This window comes from Nycticebus coucang, chromosome 2 (genome assembly GCF_027406575.1).
Source record: "Nycticebus coucang isolate mNycCou1 chromosome 2, mNycCou1.pri, whole genome shotgun sequence".
Lineage (NCBI taxonomy): Eukaryota > Metazoa > Chordata > Mammalia > Primates > Lorisidae > Nycticebus > Nycticebus coucang.
The window spans coordinates 9,391,447-9,411,833 of record NC_069781.1 but is presented as its reverse complement, the minus strand read 5'-3'; the positions used below and the strand labels follow the sequence as shown (position 1 = coordinate 9,411,833).

General features: G+C 51.6%; 1 protein-coding gene across 1 annotated transcript in view; it reads right to left on the bottom strand.

Annotated features, from left to right (window-relative positions):
• EEIG1 (estrogen-induced osteoclastogenesis regulator 1) overlaps window positions 1-20,387 on the bottom strand; it is a 41,771-nt gene that overhangs the window by 2,684 nt on the left and 18,700 nt on the right. The window contains exons 2-10 of the mRNA XM_053561377.1: window positions 8,758-8,878; window positions 8,505-8,534; window positions 6,226-6,342; window positions 4,213-4,259; window positions 3,943-4,100; window positions 1,632-1,736; window positions 1,339-1,534; window positions 765-886; window positions 600-669 (exon numbers count right to left, since the gene is read on the bottom strand). Of these exons, the coding sequence (XP_053417352.1) occupies window positions 600-669; window positions 765-886; window positions 1,339-1,534; window positions 1,632-1,736; window positions 3,943-4,100; window positions 4,213-4,259; window positions 6,226-6,342; window positions 8,505-8,534; window positions 8,758-8,878 (966 nt within the window). The remainder of the gene's footprint in view (window positions 1-599; window positions 670-764; window positions 887-1,338; window positions 1,535-1,631; window positions 1,737-3,942; window positions 4,101-4,212; window positions 4,260-6,225; window positions 6,343-8,504; window positions 8,535-8,757; window positions 8,879-20,387) is intronic.

Below are 20,387 nucleotides of genomic sequence, written 5' to 3'. Positions count from 1 at the left end.
GGGAATCTGATGAGCTCTTTTCCCTGCTAAGACATCCAGGGCTCATCATGCAGCTCTGCTCTGATGTTGCTGCCAACTGTACGGATTTCTTCCCGCCCTTGAATCCATATCCTCATTTTCAGAGGGGCTAGGGAGGGGTATTTGCAAATGTCCACAGAGGCCCCCCTGTTTTCTTCTTGCCCACCCCACCCAGTATAGCCCAGGAGGCTAGGCAAGAGATGGCAAATGCAATTTCAAGCCTCAGCCACCAGGGGTCAGCAGGGCAGCCATGAGGGGGCTGCCCAGCCAAGGCGGTCCTGGATGTTCAGAGGGCACCTTCCCCTGCTGGCTGGCTGGAATAGTGGATGCTGTCAGCACAGCCTGCACATGGGGGGCTTCTTCACTCACTCACTCATTCGATCGCTGAGCCAAAAGGACGCAGGGAGCCAGGCATACAGTAAACATGCTCTGAATGAAGCATGAGAGGGCGTGAGAGGGCACCAACGGCACAGTTCCCACAACAGGCCACATGGGCAGCAACCTGTGTTGTTCACTGCTGCACCCCCAGCACCCAGCTCATCAGGGCACCCTAGTGACCCTCCCCTCAACTTTTCTCCTACCTGTTGGCCAGCTGGATGCCACTCAACGTGGCAGAGCCATCACGGCTCACGAACAGCCGGAGGTTGCTGTCTGTGGGGACATAAGAGATGATAGAGGCTGAGTGGGGCAGGAGTGCCCCCTAGAGTAGGCAGCATAGCCCCTGGTCCCCAGCACAGGCAGCTCACCCTCTGTGTTGCTGCCCTCTGTGAAGTCCTGGCTCTGCATGATCTTCTCCACAATGTCATCTGCATCAATCCGCGTGTCATCTACCCAGGTCGGGTGGCTCTCCATTGAGTCCTTCTTCCGCCTGGGATAGGGCAGAGTCTCAATAGTAAGGGCAGAAACAAGCACAACAAAACAACAAGGGTGAAGGGCTACAGCACTTAGAACGTTCTACACACGTTCCACATTGTGCTTCATTCAACCCTCACAACCACCTGGGGTGCAGGGGTTACTATTTCGTTTTATAGACGAGAACACCAGGCTCTGAGGGGATAAGTAACTTGGCCACCACCATATGGCATGTAAATGGAAGATCTGAGGCTCAACCCCAGGTCCGTCTGGCCCACAGACCACGCTCTTGGCTGATACACAACACCGCAAACAGCAACCAAAGGCTGAGCATTTGCTGCATGCCAGGGAAGGGCTGAACCCTAACTGGATGAATTGTCACCACCCAACCCTCTGAGGTGGGAACCCCACTGTCCTTGTGTTAAAGAAGCAGAGGTTCAGGGAGCCAGGCAGAGCAGCAAGACTCACCGAAATGAACGGTCTGACAGATGCAGAGGCCGTGGTGGGCGCGGTGGCTTCTCGGGGGCCCGCTGCTCCCGCTCACTGCCCTCAGGGCCCTCCACAGTCATGCTGAGGCCACCAGAGGCGCTGCTGCTAGTGGACGTGTTCCGGCGGTGCGTCAGGTCAGAGAGGCTAGAAGAGCGCGAGTGCTCTGTGCTGTAGCCTAGTGGAGGGAAGTGCGAAAGAGGGTCATCGTGGGGGATCCTGGGGACTCCCAGGGACTCAGCAGGATGCAGGGGCAGGGCCAAGCAGCCACTTACCAGAGATCTTAGATTGCTGGCTGGCGTAGCTGGAGTTACGGGAGTGGCCGGAGTGGAATACCTCCTCAGGGCTGGACAGGTTGTGGTCTGACTCCTCCAGCAGCCCTAGAGACAGGAAGGGGGTAGGGTAGAGCTTACCCAGTGGTGCCTACCTCACCCTTCACCACTGTCCCCTCACTAAGCCGTCTATGGGGGCACCACATACTTCTATTACCAGACCAAAAACCTGAGGTTCAGAGAAGCAGCAACCTGCCTCAGCCACAGGTCACCATCTGGACCCAGGTTTGTTCATTCTGAAAGTATCTGTCAGGGACCTCCAGTGTGAAGCACCAGAGGTGCAGAGGAAGAGCATGGAACAAAAACTGACCCGCCATTACCCACAACCACAGCAGCACATATGGGGGGCCTGGCCTGATGATCTGCAGGGAAGGCTTCTCCAAGGAGATGGCCTTAATGCCAAGCCCTTCACAACACATGGGAGTGAAGGAGCCAGATAGAGCACCAGCAAACAGACCTTCTGGGCAGAGTGAGCAGCACAAACACAGGCCCTGTGACTGGAATGAGCTCAGGTCACTGCAGCCACAGTGGAACAGGGTGAAGGGCAGTGGAGTGGGGAAGGGGAGCAGGCTGACTTGAAGGGACAGGCCAACAACCCAACCCTGTCTTAGGTCACCCATACGACCACTTCAAAACAAACTATACTGGCATTTCCCAGCAGGAAGCACAGGGACCAAGCAGGACCCACACCATGCTCTGAGTCCCTACCCACTAGACCTTGTAGACACAGGAAGGGCTCATCCACAGCCCCCTTGAGAGAAGCACACACCAGGATGGAGCCCAGGCCTGTCTTTGTGCCCACCAGAGCCACGTGTCTCCTTATAGCCTCTAGGCAGTTGGGGGAGGGAAGAATCAGCCACACAGGCAAGTGGGTGATTAAATCCCATCTGCCCGAAAAAGGCCTTGTCCCTAGATAGATCACTCCTTTGGGGACTCCCACCCTGAAGTTGAAGGAGTAATCGTGCTGGGAAGCCCCTATTCCTGTATACAGCCCCCAGGCCAGCAAGAACACCAGCTTTCTTTCTTTTTTTTTTCTTTTTGAGAAAGAGTCTCAAGCTGTCACCCTGGGTAGAATGATGTGGCATCACAGCTCACAGCAAACCTCAAACTCTTGGGCTTATGCAATCCTCTTGCCTCAGCCTCCCAAGTAGGGGGATGCGCCCGCCACAACGCCCAGCATGGCTATTTTTTGGTTATAGTTGTCATTGTTGTTTGGCGGGCCCGGGCTGGATTCGAACCCGCTAGCTCCAGTGTATGTGGCTGGCACCCTAGCTGCTTGAGCTACAGGTGCCAAACCAACACCAGCTTTCTGCTTGGGGCTTTCACCTGGCTGGGTCTGCAGGAAAAAAGGGAGTGGCACGGTAGAAGGCCAGGCCCTGGGGGTCAGAGGGTCCCTCCCCAGGTCCTGGGACAGAATCACCCAGCAAACACCCGTGGAGCTGCCACACCCCTGCTTGCTCAACCCTCCTGCTCACTCACTAATTTCCTTAGGGGCCCAGCTTCAGGGTGGGGGGCCCAGCAAACACTCGGCAGCAGGCCAAAGCTGCCTCCTAATTGCTACACCATCTCCCTGTGAGAGTCATACTTTGGTCATAATGCTACTTTAACACAAGTGCCTACTGAGCACTTACTATGAGCCAGGCAGGTACCACATTTACTGCAGGAGGGCAGTCTAAAATGTGATCACTATTCTCAGTACCATTTTCCAAACGACACTGAGACTGGGGAGGTGAACTGGCCAGCCAACATCACCAACGTCACAGAGCGAGTAGGAGAGCAAGGGCTCCCAGCCCATCCCTCTGCTGGGTACACAGAGCCCCACCCGCTAGGTTGCAGCTCAGACACCACCTCCTCAGACATCACCACCACCTTCTGTGCCTGTCTCCCCAAGGTCTGGACACACCTGTACATGGACATGCATGTGACTTATTCAAGGCCTAATTAACACCTGTCTTTTCCGCTCCAGTGGTTCTCAACCTTCCTCATGCCGAGATATATCTTCATGTTAGAAAGGGGTCGCGACCCACAGGTTGAGAACTGCTGTGCTAGACTGAGGACCACATGGCCGAGGAGGCTACATCCCTCTCGGTTCAGGGCACTGCTGCAAACCCAGCCCCATGTCGCAGCTGGCACTTACGAGGCGCTCAGACTACAGGCCACCACCTCCCTCCTCCCAGCAAGCATTTCCTGGGGACCTGGGCACATCTCAAAAGCTGGCTGCTGGTAAGGGAGGGGCAGGCAGAGGGGATGGTACCTGAGCCAAGGATAGTGGGCCGGGGTTTGGGAGGCCGGGACCCCGTCAGAGAGCTGGTGCTGCTGCTGCCACCACTGCTTGTCCCACCACCCTTACATGTCAGCCGTAGGGAGGAATCCTGGCCCGGAATGGAGATGGACTTGGCAGTGGATGGTGGCCTTGGAAAGACAGATGGGTGTAACTAGGGTGCCCCGCCTCAGGACCAGATGACAGGGGAGTCCAAGAGTCCCCTCCCCATCCCCTAGCCCTCCCCCAGTCTGTGCCACTCACGTCTTGAAGCAAGGGTCCCCAGAGAGCAGGAACATGCCAATGGTGACCTACAGGAAGGGGAGGAATCAGCCACATCTCGGCCACCCCTACCCAATCCAAGTACAGCCGCTAGTAGCCTTCTGGCTCTGGCCTCAGAGGGCTTGGACTCCAACTCCATCTCTTCACTTGTCTGGCTGAGTACCCCTGGTGAAGTCACCTAACCTCTCTGTGCCTCATGTGAAGGATGGAGATAACCCCAAGGTCTGTCTAGTAGGGCGGTGGGGGAGGAGGACACAGCGAAATGAGGCCCAAACTTCCCCTGGCGCCCAGCAGAGTAAGCATGCTGCAAAAGTTAGCTACTCTAATTACAGCATTATGACAAGACCAAGACCTTCATAGGAGGGGTCACGTGTTCAGCTCCATCCTGTGTGAGGGGCACAGAACTCAACATGGCAGGAAGGAGAGGGCCTGAAAAGTCCTGCATGGGGTTGGGGTGGGGAGGCGCCATGGACCTGACAAGGTAGGAGGACTGGGAGCTCAGAGTCCCATGCAGTGGGCAGGGCCTTGGTGGGAGCTGATGAGCAGAGCATAGCACAAAGTCATTAGAAATTTGGCATACGTGGGCGGCGCCTGTGGCTCAGTGAGTAGGGCGCCGGCCCCATATGCCGAGGGTGGTGGATTCAAACCCAGCCCCGGCCAAACTGCAACAAAAAAATAGCCGGGCGTTGTGGCGGGCGCCTGTAGTCCCAGCTGCTCGGGAGGCTGAGGCAAGAGAATCGCGTAAGCCCAAGAGTTAGAGGTTGCTGTGAGCCGTGTGACGCCACGGCACTCTACCCGAGGGCAGTACAGTGAGACTCTGTCTCTACAAAAAAAAAAAAAAAAAAGAAAGAAATTTGGCATACACTTGGGCAAAGATGTTGCAATGGCCCAGATATGACAAGGTTTGGATCCCAAAATCTGGGCTGAGATGGAGCAACAGGCAAACGACAACTGGGCAGGAAAGAGGTGCTCAGATCCCAGGGCCACCACCTATAACATGAGGCTTTTTAGGGATGATTTCACTTGGCCACAATAGCAGTTTACAAAGTAGGTGATAGTTCCAGGCTGTAGACCAAGAAACTAAGACTCAGAGAAGGGAAGTGATAGGCTAAGACCTTGTAGGCAGAATGTGGGGGAGCTGGCCTTGACCCTGAGGCCACCTATCCCCCAGTTCCCTTGATCTGGCCTGAGGGGGTATGGGGCTACTAGAGGGGAAGGCAAAAGGCCCTGGTGACCACAACCATCCGTCTGGACCTCTTCTAAGAAGTCAAAGGGTCTAGGAGGTCCAAGAGCCCCTGCCCAACTTTGCTCCGGACACAGGCACTCCCACTGGGTCAGCATGCAGAGGTGCTGTCGGGATGGTTTTCTCAGCCATGAGGAAGGGTGGGGAAACACAGGAAGAGATGTGTTGGCAGCAGACACCCACCCAGACACTTCTGTTCCCAAGAGGCTAAAGAGGCACCTGCCGGGAAGGACTGGACACCTATAGGTGGCTGGCCAAGGCAGGCTTGTGCCAGTGCCCTCAGCAGCCGCTATGCTTGATGACAGACTCCATCAGAAGCCAGGCTGCCTTCTGTCACATGGAATGTGGTTAGGAGCTGGGCCCAGGCAGCAAAGGGCTGAGGACAAAGCGCCAGCTCTGAGTATGACCCCAGGCAATGACTTCACTTCTGCACCTGCATTCTCTCCTGTGTACAGCTGGGACTAATCACAGATATACCCCCCCCACCCCCCACGGAGCTACTGTCAGCACTGTGATAAGAGACAGCAAGCCTTACCCAAAGTGACCTTAAAGAGACTATCAGGGTCCACCCTATCACCATGATGGGTAAACTGAGGCCAGCAGCCGAGCCAGGCCTCTGATAGTGGTTTCCTGATCCCAGGGCCCACATCCTCCCAATGTCTCTCACTGCCTGTCCAGGTGAGAACCTGAATTTCCAACAGCCCTCCAAGGGACTTTGACCAGGAGCTGGATGTGTCCCGGGGCCCTGGTACCTTGAGGATGGAGTTGTCCTGACGGGTATTCTTCGTGTCATACCCCTCCAGCAGGCAACAGCGCACCGTGGAGCCTGAGCCCGCAAACTCAGCCAGGTTCAAGTCAGTAAAGCCCAGCTGGGATAGAGAGGAGCGTGAGGGAGGCCACAGGGAGTGTGGGCTCCTCACTGGCACCCTCCCAGAGGGGTCACTTGGCAGAAGTGGGGGAGGGAGAGACACAGCCCTTGGAACCACCCCACAGCCCTGACTGTTGCATAACTGGAACCCAAGGACAGAGGCCCTGGGTCGGCAGCACCAGTGTGCAAAGCCAGGAGCTCACATCCCTGAGCTGTACAAAGCACCCTTTGTGCTGCATCCCAGCATGCACTGGGGCCAGTGCGCCTGACATGAAAGGACATTGTTGTCCATGACACAGATGCATTGTTCCCTGGGAAACAAGGCCGTGCTGTCGGGAGCTGCTAGGCAAGCAGGCAAGGGAGGAGAAAAGGCCCATGGGAACTGGGTGGTGGGATGGCACAGTGTGGGGGAAGGGAAGGGACACTCTGCAGGGTAGGCAGGGACCCCCAGGGAAGTGCCCCTGGTGGAGGCCAGGGTGAGGAGCTGGAGGAGGGGGGCAGGGGACTTCTCTGATGCTGAATGCAGTGGGGTAGGGAGAGAAGTAGGAGAAAGTGCAGGAAGCAGACATGAGCTAGGAAGGCCCTGAAATGGTAGCCAAGTCTGCCAGACCTAGAAGGGAAACTGAGGTCAAGGTGAGGTGGTTCCAGGTTTGGGACACCAGGACAACCAAACCAATAAGTGTTGTTTATCAAGGCCGCTGTGCACAAGCCTCTACTACAAGGCCCAGAGGAGCTCACACTAGAATCAGGAACAGCATTCAGATCCGAGCTCAGCCAGTGACTCAGACCCCATTTTACAGGTGAGGAAATAAGTTCAGGGAGGGGAAGAGGCCCACCCAGGCACACACAGCTAAACGGACAGATGGGACTAAAGCCAGGCCAGATCAGTGCCTCATCCCACCACTTCTCAGGACCTTGGTTTCCTCCTCTAATAGAATGACAGCGTTCAGCTACAGAACGGAAGGGAGGGGCCTGGCAGCATCTGACTGGTGCCAGGTGCTGGTAGAGACAAGATGCTCTCAGCTGTCCTCACCCACGTGAATCAACAGGAGGAGAAATTTCCATTGTGACAGCACCTTCCACACCTGGTTCTAGCCACCCTGCCCTCTGCTTCTAGAGAGGGATGTCAGCACCCTGGACCAGGGCAGAGTGCACAGCCCAGCCGGCTGAGCTCCTGAGCTTGGATCAGTGGAAGGGCCACACCCTGGGCAGCATCTCCCGGCAGGGTGAGAGGTGAGGTAACAGCACTTCCCCTTCTTCCCCTCCTGCCTGGCAGGGCCCACCCTCCATTTCTACCATGCCTCCTGGGAGCCAAAGAAGAGAGACAAGGGTCCCCCATAAAGATGAGGGATTGAGGGTGGCGCCTGTGGCTCAAGGAGTAGGGCGCCCGTCCCATATGCCGGAGGTGGCGGGTTCAAACCCAGCCCCAGCCAAAAAAAAAAGATGAGGGATTGAGGGCAGAGCACAGTCAATCAAAGCCAGAGCTATCTTTTCTCTTTCCCCTGAAGACAAGGTTTTACTACATGGGGCTGAACTGTCTGTGGGAGCGGTGAAACCCTGGCAACAACACAGATGTCCAACAACAGGGGCTCACGGAATCAACTGTCACCAGCCACGCAAAGGGATGTGGCTGCCATCAGAAAGCACATGGAAATTTGTGATAACACAAGAAGATGCCCACGATGTGTTGGCCAAGTAAAACACCAAGCTGCAAATCTGTGTACTTATATTTTTAAAAAATCATCTTGTTTGCATGCACAGAAGTACACACACATAAGGGCTGCTCATTTTACACTTCCCTGAACCAAATGCATGTGTTTTGTATTCACTGCACGATTATTTCATAATTTCTTTTTCTTAAAAGGACTGGAAACATCCTATCCTATCCCAGTGGTGGAGTCCCGGGGGCAGGCCTGAAGAGAGGAAGGGGACAGAAACCATTCCTTTCATTCTGTGAACTTCTGTACCTTTGCTCTCACAATGAACATGTGCTGACTTTAGGTTAAGACTATCAATGAAAATATTTTAAAAATCCACACATCTCGTGCAGAGCTGCCTATCTCCTGTTTGGGGAAGCTTGCTGGGAATCTGTTTAGAAGCTTCCCTCATGCCCATCCTACGCCACCCCGTCCCATCCCGCCAGCCCTTCACACAGCCTCTTACCTTGGAATAAGCCTTCCCGCCTTTCAGCTCCTATACAGGGAGGGAGAACAGCAGCAGGGTGACTAAGGAGTCCCACGGACCTCACATGTCTCCCTCAGTCCCCCCAAACCTGAGAGGAGGTTAAGAAAAGGGGCAGAGCAATTCCCTCCATTTTCCCTTGGTGGGGGGTAAATCAGGGAGGGGCCTAAAACCCCCAGGCCAGTGGCCCCACACTCACCCTTGCCCTGGGCTCACAGCCCCTGCCCAGCCTCACCTTGCGCACGGACACGCGGAAGATGCAGGGGTCCAGCAGGCCCGTGGCCGGGTTGGCACTCATCTTACACACAAAGATGAACCTCTTCCGCCACCGCACACAGTTCTCCTGCACTTCCTCCCTGCGGACCAGAGGGGACAGGTAAGCACAAGTACAGATCACTGCCAGGGGACCCTCCTTATATAGCCACAGTTTCCAACCCCTGGGCCTTGGACCAGTACTGGTCTGAGGCCTGTTAAGAACTGGGCTGCAGAACAGGAGGTGAGTGGTGGGGGAGCAAGCAAAGCTTCTTCACCTTAGTACAGCCGTTCCCCATCACTCACATCACTGCCTGAGCTCTGCCTCCTGTCAGATCAGTGCATTAGATTTTCAAAACAGCAAGAACCCTATTGTAAAGTGTGCATGCAAGGGATCTAGGTTGGGCGCTCCTTGGGAGAATCTAATGGCTGATGATCTGAGGTGGAGATGTAACACACCTGAATCTTCCCCAAACCATTCCCCACCTGCCACCGCACACCCAGCCTGTGGAAAAACTGTCTTCCCTGGTGCCAAAAAGGTTGGGAACCATTGGGTACCAAGGACAGGTCAAAAGTCCTGCTGCCAGTGGGAGTGAGAAAGGGAGCTCCCTCTTCTTACTTTATGTCACAAAGTGACTGCATTTTCACAATAAGGATGGAGTTGTAATCCCAGCACTCTGGGAGGCCGAGGAGGGTGCGTTACCTGAGCTCAGGAGTTTGAGACCAGCCTGAGAAAGAGCGAGACCACTGACTCTACTAAAAATAGAAATTTTTTTTGCCACTACATTGTGGCAGGCACCTGTAGTCCCAGCTATTCAGGAGGCTGAGGCAAGAGGATCACTTGAGCCCTAGAGTTCAAGGTTGCTGTGAGCTGTGACACCACAGCACTCAACCCAGAGTGACAGAGACTCTGTCTCAAAATAAATAAGTAAAATTAAAATAGAAACATTAGCTGGGCATTGTGGTGGGTGCCTGTACTCCCAGCTACTCGGGAGGCTGAGGCAAGAGGACCGCTTGAACCCAGGAGTTTGAGATTGCTGTGAGCTACAAAGATGCCACAGCACGCTACCCAGGCTGATAGAGCAAAACTAGGGCTAAAAAAAAAAAAAAAAGAGTCTTGTCTAACTGTTGTAAAAACAAACAAAAAAACATGTAATAAAAAAATACAAAGGCAGCACCTGTGGCTCAGTGGGCAGGGCGCCGGCCCCATATACTGAGGGTGGTGGGTTCAAACCCGGCCCCAGCCAAACTGCAACAAAAAAATAGCCGGGTATTGTGGCGGGCACCACAGTAGCTGTAGTCCCAGCTACTCAGGAGGCTGAGGCAAGGGAATCGCCTAAGCCCAGGAGTTGGAGGTTTCTGTGAGCGTGTGACGCCACGGCACTCTACGGAGGGTGATAAAGTGAGACTCTGTCTCTACAAAAAAAAAAAAAAATAATAATAATAATACAAAACACTTGGAGGGGGTGAGGTCAGGCTGGGGCAGCCGCTCCAGCTGGGAGTTAATAACCTGCTGAGCTTCCTTCTGCTCCCAGTGCCGCCCACTCTACCCTGCTCCATAATCATGGGTGGCTCCTTCCACTGCCATCACTTCCCCCAGGCCAGCTCCTGCCAACCACCTCAGGAGACCCTCCCAACAATCTTCCCAGGCTGGACTGCTCTCAGCCCATTTCACAGATGAGGAGACTGAGGCAAACTGCCCAGCATCACCCAGCCAGGAAACAGATGAGCTGGGCTCTAAGCCCAGTTCCTCTGGACTCCAGAGTGAGTCCCCTTCTTCACCACTAATAACAATGACAACAATAACCACAGTAGCTAATACTCATATAGCGCCTCCCATGTGCCAGGCAGTGTTCACAGGATTCCCCCAAGGCTACCAGTCCCTGGAGCCCACTCCAAGTGCTGGAGATAGAAGCGCAGGCCACACCCTTCCAAACACCATCTGGGACAGCTACAATCCCAACCCACTTCCACACTCCAAGAAATCAGGAGCTGGAGGGGTAGGGGGTTAAGACCCTCGCTGAGGCCCACCACTGTGAAGAGCAGAGTAGGGCCTAAAGCCAAGTAGCCCGGCTCTAGTGTGGAGACACCAACCAGGGCCCTCAGCTTCAACAACACTAACCGGGGCTCTGCGGGGATCTGGACTTCCAGCCCCGCTAGTTCCTCCTGAGCCTGGGAGCCATGACTACACTGAAAAATTCAGTACCCTGTTAACAGGAGGCGCTCTGTGCCCTGGAGGTGAGTGGGAGCAGGTGGGAGCAGCTCATTGAAAACTCTCCAGCTGCTGTAGAGGCCTCAGCAGGATCTGAGGGTGGCAGCTGCACATGGCAGAGAAGAGCTGTGCATGTCTGTAGCTCCCCAGCCCCCCATAGCCTGCCTGGAGGAACTGCCTAGTAGAACCGGTGCTCAGGAAAGGGTGGCCATGGGAGGGGTAGTGTGAGAGATGTTATCTTCAGCTCATTCCACCTAACCAGAACTGCCAAGTGAACAGCTTAGGAAGTGACCTCTTTACATTCTGGGTGACCTGAGGAATTTGGGCTAACAGCCAGGTTGGGGCCTGAGGTGTTTGCTTCTCACGGCAGTCTCGGAAGGGGGGCTCTCTGCCACCCCCTTCCACAGCCGAGGGCCAAGGGAAGCACCCTATCACCATCCAAGTTCACATCCTTAGTGTTTGGCAAAGCAGGATTTGAACCACGGCTGTCCAACTTCAGAGTCATGACTCTCAGCCATCACCTCAGCTCACAGCTGTGGAGCCTGGGGAAGCCTGGCGGGTGGAACTGTGGGGTTTGTAGGCCAGTGGTGCCCTGCCATGCACTCTAGGCCCGGCTCAGGTCTCTGAATGCCAAGCAGGCACTGAGCAGTGAGCCACTGCAGTGGACAGCATCCACCCAGAATGATGACTCAGTGTCACCAGGAGGGAGCGGGGGAAGGGGTGAGGCCAGGAAGGTGACCAATGCTGGGAGGTGACATTCAAGCTCAGGCCCGAATGACAAGGGGGGAGAAGCCAGGTGGGGGAAACAGTCCCAGGGAGGGGGAACAGCTTGAACAACAAAAGAGTTCTGTTTCTTTGGCCAATGAAAGCCCCCAAGCCTCACCCTCAGGCAGACTCAGTGAGAAGGTCTCTCCAGGCAACCCCACCTGGCTCCACAGGCTGGAGGACGTGACTAAGGCTTATCCTGTGCTCCTGTCAAGACTGTGACAAGGGGCAATATGACTTGGGTCAGGCAGAACTGGGCTACAGCGCTCACATTCACTGGGGACACCACCCTCCCTCATGGGCTCCTGGGAACTGGCAGTGAGGTGAGCCCCATGAGGTGCCTGGTGTCTCTCTGAGATGCACTTCATCTGATGAAGACACTGGGGATAAAGGGAACTCAGTCACCAGAATGCTGCCACTCTGTCAGAAGGGTGAGCTCCAGCAACCCTCTGCAGCCCAAGACTGGGGACAAGCAGAAAGGTCAGGGCTACAGACAAGAGGTGCTGCAGAAGGACTGGGAACCCCAGGCATCACTTGAGGTTAGCTGTGCAGGCTCAGTTATTCATTAATTCACTCAAACAACTGAGTGTCAGCATGTGCCAGGCCCTTTTCTATGCACTGGGACCACAGCGGTGACCAGCTTACATTGTGGTAAGAGAAGAGAAATGAGGATCAAATAAACAAACAAACAAAGAAATACGTGGTAGTGGAAAGAGGAACTATAACCATCTCTACTGACAGATGACTTGATCTTGTATGTAGAAAATCCTGAGGAGGGCGGCGCCTGTGGCTCAGTGAGCAGGGCGCCGGCCCCATATGCTGAGGGTGGCAGGTTCAAGCCCAGCCCCGGCCAAACTGCAACAAAAAAATAGCCGGGCGTTATGGAGGGCGCCTGTAGTCCCAGCTACTCAGGAGGCTGAGGCAGGAGAATCGCCTAAGCCCAGGAGTTGGAGGTTGCTGTGAGCTGTGTGACGCCACGGCACTCTACCGAGGGCCATAAAGTGAGACTCTGTCTCTACAAAAAAAAAGAAAATCCTGAGGAATCCACTAAAAAACTATTTGAACTAATACACGAGTTTAGCAAGGTTGCCAAATACTAGATCAGTATGTAAAAACCAATTCTTTCTACACACTGGCAAACATCCACATGAAATGAAGATAGCATTTCCACTTAAAATAGCATCAAGAAGAAAAAAAATAGATGTCCAACCCAGGAAAGGGAATGTCCCGACCCCCACCTTCCTGACCTTTAAAACCCCCATTCACCATTACCCATGTGTGGATTTCTTCCTGGCCCAGTTGGAAATCTTACCCTACCTGCACCCAGGTGGAATAAAGCCATTTTAATTTCACTAAAAGATATATATATATATTATACACACATATATATGAATAAATTTAACAAAAGAAGTACAAAACCCATTATCTTGGAAAACTATAAAACACTGCTGAAAGAAATTAAAGATCTAAATAAATGGAAAGACATCCCATGTTCATGGATTAGAAGACTTAACGGTGTTAAAATGAGAATACTCTCAAATGATTCTAAAAAGTCATCACAATCCCCACTGAAATCCAAAGTTGGCTTCTTTGCAGAAATTGAATAAGCAGATCCTATACTTTACATGGAAATTCATGAAAAGGTACCAGAATGGTCAGTACAATCCTGAAGAAGTAAAACATGAGGGATTCACATTTCTTGATTTCAAAACTTCTAAAAAGTTACAATAACATAAGAAAGAGTGGTCCTAGCATAAGGACAGACAAAAATAGAATTGAGAGTCTAGAAATAAACCTTCACATTCATGGTCAACTGATTTTTGACAAGGGTGGCAAAATAATTCACTGGGGAGAGAATAGTCTTCAATATAGGGACAAGTGGATAGTCACATGCAAAGAAATGAAGTTCCCTATATCACACCATATGTAAAATTTAGCTCAAAATGGATCAATGATCTAAGTGTAAGGCTAAAACTATAAAAGACTTAGAAGAAGGCATAGGCATAAATCTCTGTGATCTTCGATTAGGCAATAGTTTCCTAGCTATGACACCAAAATTGCATGTGACAAAAGAAAAATATAGATATACTGAATGTCATTAAACTTAAAACCGTTGTGCTCCAAGGGATACCATCAGAAAGGATACCCAAGGCTGAGTATAGTGGCTCACACCTGTAATCCTAGCACTCTGGGGAAGCCTAGGTGGGTGGATTGCTTGAGCTTAGGAGTTTAAGAACAGCCTGAGCAAGAGTGAGACCCCTGTCTCTACTAAAAATAGAAAACTTAGGCCCAGTGTTGTGGCAGGCTCTATAGGAGCCTGCTACTTGGGAGGCTGAGGCAAGAGGATCACTTGAGCCCAAGAGTTAGAGGTTGCCGTGAGTGATGATGCTACAGCACTCTACCCAGGATGACAGAGTAAGACTCTGTCTCAAAAAGAAAAAAAAAAGTGAGGACCAATGAGAAGGTTGCTGTCTACAAGCCAAGGAGAGTGGCTTCAGGCGAAAACAAACCTGCCTGCCTCTGACCTTAAACTTGTATTCCCCAGAACGGTGAGAAAATAAATTTCTGTGGTTTAGGCCACCCAGTCTGTAGTATTTTGTTATGGTTGCCCTAGCAAAGTAACAAACAGGGTTATTGGGAAGATAAAATAACCTATTAAAAGAACGTAGACAAGTGTTTGGCATTTAATAAATGCCCAATAAAATTAGTTATCTATTATGATGTTGGTATTGGGGGAGTTGGCAGAAGAGGAGACTGGCAAAGGAATTGAAGAAGAAGAAGGACCACTCAGCAAGCATTGCCTGCTCCAGGCTGTTCTGGCTTCTGCTCACCTGTGCTTCCCAGGGAGCCCTCAGACATGGCCCTGACCTGTGAGATGCCCAGGGTTTCGTAGTTAGCCTCTTTGATTGACCTTTGCTAAGCTCTTCCATTTATTCATTTATACACTGTTTCTTGAAATTGTACTATGTGCCAGGCCCGGGGGTCACCAGGGAAGACAAAGCAGTCAAAAAAAAAAAAAATTAACAAAAAAGAAAAAAAGGAAAGGAAAGGAAAGAAAGAAAAAAAGGATACCCATAGAATGAAGAAAATTATTTGTAAATAATTTCTATATGTATATGAAATTTGCATCTGGAATACATAAAGAGCATTTATAACTCAATAATAAAGACAAATAATCCAAATAAATGGGCAAAGGACTCAAATACGCAAATGGCCAATGAGCACGCAATAAACTACTCAACAGCATTAGCCATCAGGGAAATGAAAACCAAAACTAAAACAAGGTACTATTTTATACCCATTAGGATGGGTAGAATCAAAGGTGAGGATGTGGAGACAAACTGGAACCCTCATACACTGCAGGTATAAATCTAAAATGGTGTAGCCACTTTGGAAAACAGTCTGGCAATTCCTTAGAAGGTTAAACAGAGTTACGACATAACCCACAGTTACACTCCTAGATGTTAGATCCAAGAGAAATGAAATCTGTCCACACAAAATCTTGTACACAAATATACATAGCAGCCTTATTCATAATAGCCAGAACATGAAAACAACCTAAATGCCCACCAACTGGTAAAATGGACAAATAAAATATGGTCTATCCACACAGTAGAATATTATTTGGCAATAAAAAGAAATGAAATCTGGGTGGCGCCTGTGGCTCAGTGAGTAGGGCGCCGGCCCCATATACCGAGGGTGGCGGGCTCAAGTGGTGGGTTCAAACCCAGCCCCGGACAAATTGCAACATAAAAACATAGCTGGGCGTTGTGGCGGGCGCCTGTAGTCCCAGCTGCTCGGGAGGCTGAGGCAAGAGAATCGCGTAAGCCCAAGAGTTAGAGGTTGCTGTGAGCTGTGTGACGTCATGGCACTCTACCCGAGGGCGGTACGGTGAGACTCTGTCTCTACAAAAAAAAAAAAAAAACCAAAAAAACAAAAACAAAAAGAAATGAAATCTGGTCAGGCATGGTGGCTCAGGCATGTAATCTTAGCATTCTGTTTTGGGTTTGTTTTGTTTTTGTTTTTGTTTTTGAGACAGTCTCACTCTGTTACCCAAACTAGCATCATAGCTCACAACAACCTCACACTCCTGGGCTCAAGAGATCCTCTTGCCTCAGCTTCCCCAGTAGCTGGATTATAGGTGCCCACTACAACACCCAGCTAGTTTTTCTATTTTCTGTAGAGATGGTGTCTTGCTTTTGCTTAGGCTGGTCTAAAGCTCCTGAGCTCAAGCAATCCACCCGCCTTGGCCTCCCAGAGTACGGGGATTACAGGTGTGATCCATCAGGTATATAGCTTGAGCTCAGGAGTTTTGAGACCAACCTAAACAAGAGCGAGATTCTGTCTCCACTAAAAATAGAAAAACTAGCAGGGCATTGTAGCAGGCACCCATAATCCCATCTACTTGAAAGCCTGAAGCCAGAGGATCACTTGAATCTAGGAGTTTGAGGTTGCTGTGAGCTATGACGACACCATGGCACAGGGTGACACAGAGTGAGCCTCAAAAAAAAAAAGAAAGAAATGCTTATACATGTTACAATATGGGTTAATCTGGGTTAACTTTGAAAAGTTACGCTTTTCAAGGAAAGAAGCCAGCCATGAAGGACCACTTACTATTTATATGAAATGTCCAGAATAGGCAACTCTATAGACAGAAGGTGGATTGGTGGTTGCCAGGGGATGGGGAAGTTGATGGGAGTAACTGCTATGGGGTTTCTTCTTGTGGTGATGAAAAAGTTCTAAAATTGGTTGTGGTGATGATTATACAACTCTGTGAATATACCAAAAACCACTGAACTGTACACATTAAATGGGTGAATTGTGTGCTATGTGAATTCTATCTCAATAATAGAAACTCTGAAAGTTGACCACATAAGTGACTGTAAAAAACTGGTTAACCTACAGAGGTGGTCAACCTAAGGAACCAGGCCTACTGTACTTAACATATATGTGGTACATGTCCAGTCTGAAAATTAGGTCAACTTCAGAAGGTGGTCAGTGTAGGGAGGGGGTCAACTATGGAGGTTCTATTGTACCTGGTAGGTCACATACATAAATAGAAAATGAAAAACACAGCAAGAAAGGTGGGTAGGAGTGCTGGGTAGAGAGGTGAAGGGGGGCTGCTACTTCAGGTGAATGCTTAGGGACGGCCCTTATGGCAGTGACATCTGAGCAAGGACTGGAGGGAAGTGAGGACTGGAGCTGAGCAAAAATGGGAGAAGAGCCATCAAGACAAGTGCAAAGGCCCTGTGGTGGAGGCATGCTTGGCAAATGGGATCACAGCATGGATGCCAATGGCTGAAGAGGAGGAGTAGAGGAGAGCAGATGAGATGGGTGAGAAAGCAAAGGTGAGGCCCTGCTGGGCCTCAGGGCATGGTGAGGACACTGCATCTTACTCTAACAGCAGCTCTGTCTCGCCCCCATGGACTGTGGCTTAGTCACAGGCTAAGAGCAGCCATGAGAGAGGCAGATGGAAGAGCAAAGAGAACAGACACCTCCCAAGCAGCCAGAGGGCCAAGCCTGAGAGCAGGGCAGACGGGAGCTGCCATGGCTCCTAGGTGGACCCTCACATCCACCCTACCTAGGAGCTGGAAGCAGCTGCTGGAGACCTAAGGAGGAAGTTCATTGTCCTGGGTGTGTTGAAATACTCAAGAGGAATTAGGATTAGTATCTGGGAACAAAAGCTGATGTGAATTATGGGCTTTCACCCTTCCCCTTTCAGATTCTGCTGTGGGAATGACGATCAGAAAGCTTGAGGCCCAGGGCCAGCCTGTGGTTCTAGAGCCAGCCCAGAGAATGCCACTGGAGCCCTCTCAGGCTCAGGTAATAGGCCTGTTCCCTCCCTCTGCGGGAAGGTGAGCCCAGGTGCTGGGCAGTCCTCCTGTTTCCACAGGGCTCTAACAATCACCTACTAGATGCCACCACCCACCAGAGGAAGCTTGCAGCCTTGCTCAGACCACCCCAGGAGGTCACAGTAAAAGTGAAATAAACACCACAGCAGTCGCCACTTCCTGAGGGCCTACTGTGCTTCAACCGGAATTCTTCAACACAGAAAGTTTGTTGTCCTCCCCTCTACATATAGGGAAACGCTCAGAATGCTACCTAACTCACTCAAAGTCACAAAACTGCTGAGAGAGGAGCCTTCTATGTCCACAACCTGTGTCCCAGCCACGCTGCAGCCACCTCAGGGCCTACACACCTCCCCACCAAACAGAACCAGGACTCCTCTGGTAGGAAGCAGCTGGGCACCCTCAGGTGGGTGGTGGGAGGCCCCAGGCATAGGGCAGGGATAACAAGGGGAGATGAACAGAGGCAGGCTGGGGTGGAGGTTGGGAGGCTGCTGGTAAGAGGAGGCAGGAACGAGGGTGCAAGGTGGGAGCCCCAGGGTAGAGCTGGCCAGGCCCGGTGTGAGGAAATCTTAAGGGACTTGATTTGCTCTGAAACCTTTTATTAAGTACCCACTACCAGCCAGGCACTGCCAAAGGCCCTGGGGACATAAACACCAAACAAGCAGAAGAGAAATCCTAGTCCAGGCTCGGCGCCTATAGCTCAAGTGGCTAAAGCACCAGCCACATAGACAAGAGCTGGTGCATTTGAATCCAGCCCAGGCCCACCAAACAATGACAACTACCACCAAATAACAGCCGGGAGCTGTGGCAGGCACCTGTAGTCCCAACTACTTGGGACGCTGAGGCAAGAGACTCTCTTAAGCCCAGGAGATGGAGGTTGCTGTGAGCTGAGATGCCACAGCACTCTACCCAGGCTTTGTCAAGAAAGAAAGAAGGAAGGGAAGGAAGGGAAGGAAGGGAAGGAAGGGAAGGAAGGGAAGGAAGGGAAGGAGGGAAGGAAGGAAGGAAGGAAGGAAGGAAGGAAGGAAGGAAGGAAGGAAGGAAGGAAGGAAGGAAGGAAGAAATCCTAGTCCCCAAGGAGCTTACACTCTGGGTAGGAGACAGACAGAGTTCGGCAAGCACGTGCCAGGCAGCCGTTGAGTACTATGGAGGTAAAGGAACTGGGGAAGGAGGGAGGTAGTACCCAGGGCAGAGGGAAAGATGGCCAGGGAAGGTCTTAAGGGGAAAGTGACATCTGAACAAAGAGGTGAGGGACAGTGTGCCCCACATATGTGTGGGGGCAGGGCAGCACAGGGACAAAGAACAGCAAGTGCAAAGGCCCAGAGGTGTGACACCACCTGATGCGTGAGAAGGGGCAGGAGGCCGGTGCAGTCCAGGCAGAGGGGGCTGAGGGGTAGGTAGTGGGCAGAGAGACACCCAACCACAGGTGTCCACGTGTGCATGGGTGGCCATGGAGGGAGCAAAGTTAGGTGAAAACAGGAAGAACCCAAATGTGCAGCAGGGGACTGCTCAAATGGCATCAAGCTGACAACTGCCAGAAGAAGGGAAGCGGCAGGGGCCATCTGTGCTTGCTGACAGCAAAAAAGAAGCGCCATCAGACCCCCAGAAGCAACATGCAGACAGTATCTACAGCATGACCTGTTCCCCATTTTTATTCTCTTTTAAGTGACATATGCACTCTAAGTCACTTAAAAAAAATAGCAACATTTGTAAATGTGCATGTGCACAGAGAAACCAAGAGGTGCTTGAATGACATTGCAAGCAAAGGCCATCCCTGGACACTGGAGTGTCTAGAGGAGTAAGCAGGGAAGGACAGAGGGAAAGGACGAAGAGGTGAGGTGGTGACTGGGTCTTTTTTTCCTTTGGGAACTGGAAGCATCAGTCATGACCCTTTTTTAAAGCGTGCCCGAGCAGAGGGGATTGCACAGTGGTCAGTGGCCGAAAGCCACTCTGTGGAACATCCCCTAGGGATGGCAAAGCCCAGCTCAGCGCTGGGACGTCCCAGGAGAGTGTTGAGGATTCTGAGACCTGAGTCTAGTGTAACCCAGGGAGCGTCCCCCATGACCAGAGGTGCAGCGAGCTGCCTGTGCCAGAAAGAGGAAGAGTATAAAGAAACTAAAACAAGGGCGGCGCCTGTGGCTCAGTCGGTAAGGCGCCGGCCCCATATACCGAGGGTGGCGGGTTCAAACCCGGCCCCGGCCAAACTGCAACCAAAAAATAGCCGGGCGTTGTGGCGGGCGCCTGTAGTCCCAGCTGCTCGGGAGGCTGAGGCAAGAGAATCGCTTAAGCCCAGGAGTTGGAGGTTGCTGTGAGCTGTGTGAGGCCACGGCACTCTACCGAGGGCCATAAAGTGAGACTCTGTCTCTACAAAAAAAAAAAAAAAAAAAAAAAAAAAAAGAAACTAAAACAAATGAGCAGCTATATAGAAAAATTATAAACATTTATTAAGAAAACCTAAGATTTAAATGTCTTAACACAATAACTAAGAAAATGCCATGAAGGCTATGTTAACCAGTTTGATGAAAATATTTCAAATTGTATATAAAACCAGCACATTGTACCTCATGATTGCATTAATGTACACGGCTATGATTTAATTTAAAAAAAAAAGAAAGAAAACCTAAGACTGTCCAACCGCCCACTTGCCCCTCTAACATAGCTCAGGATAGAGCTAGAGAATTGGAATATTTATTTATCTACTTTTGAGACAGAGCCTCACTCTGTCACCCCAGCTAGAGTACAGTGGTGTCCATCATTGTTCACTGCAACCTATAATTCCTCGGCTCA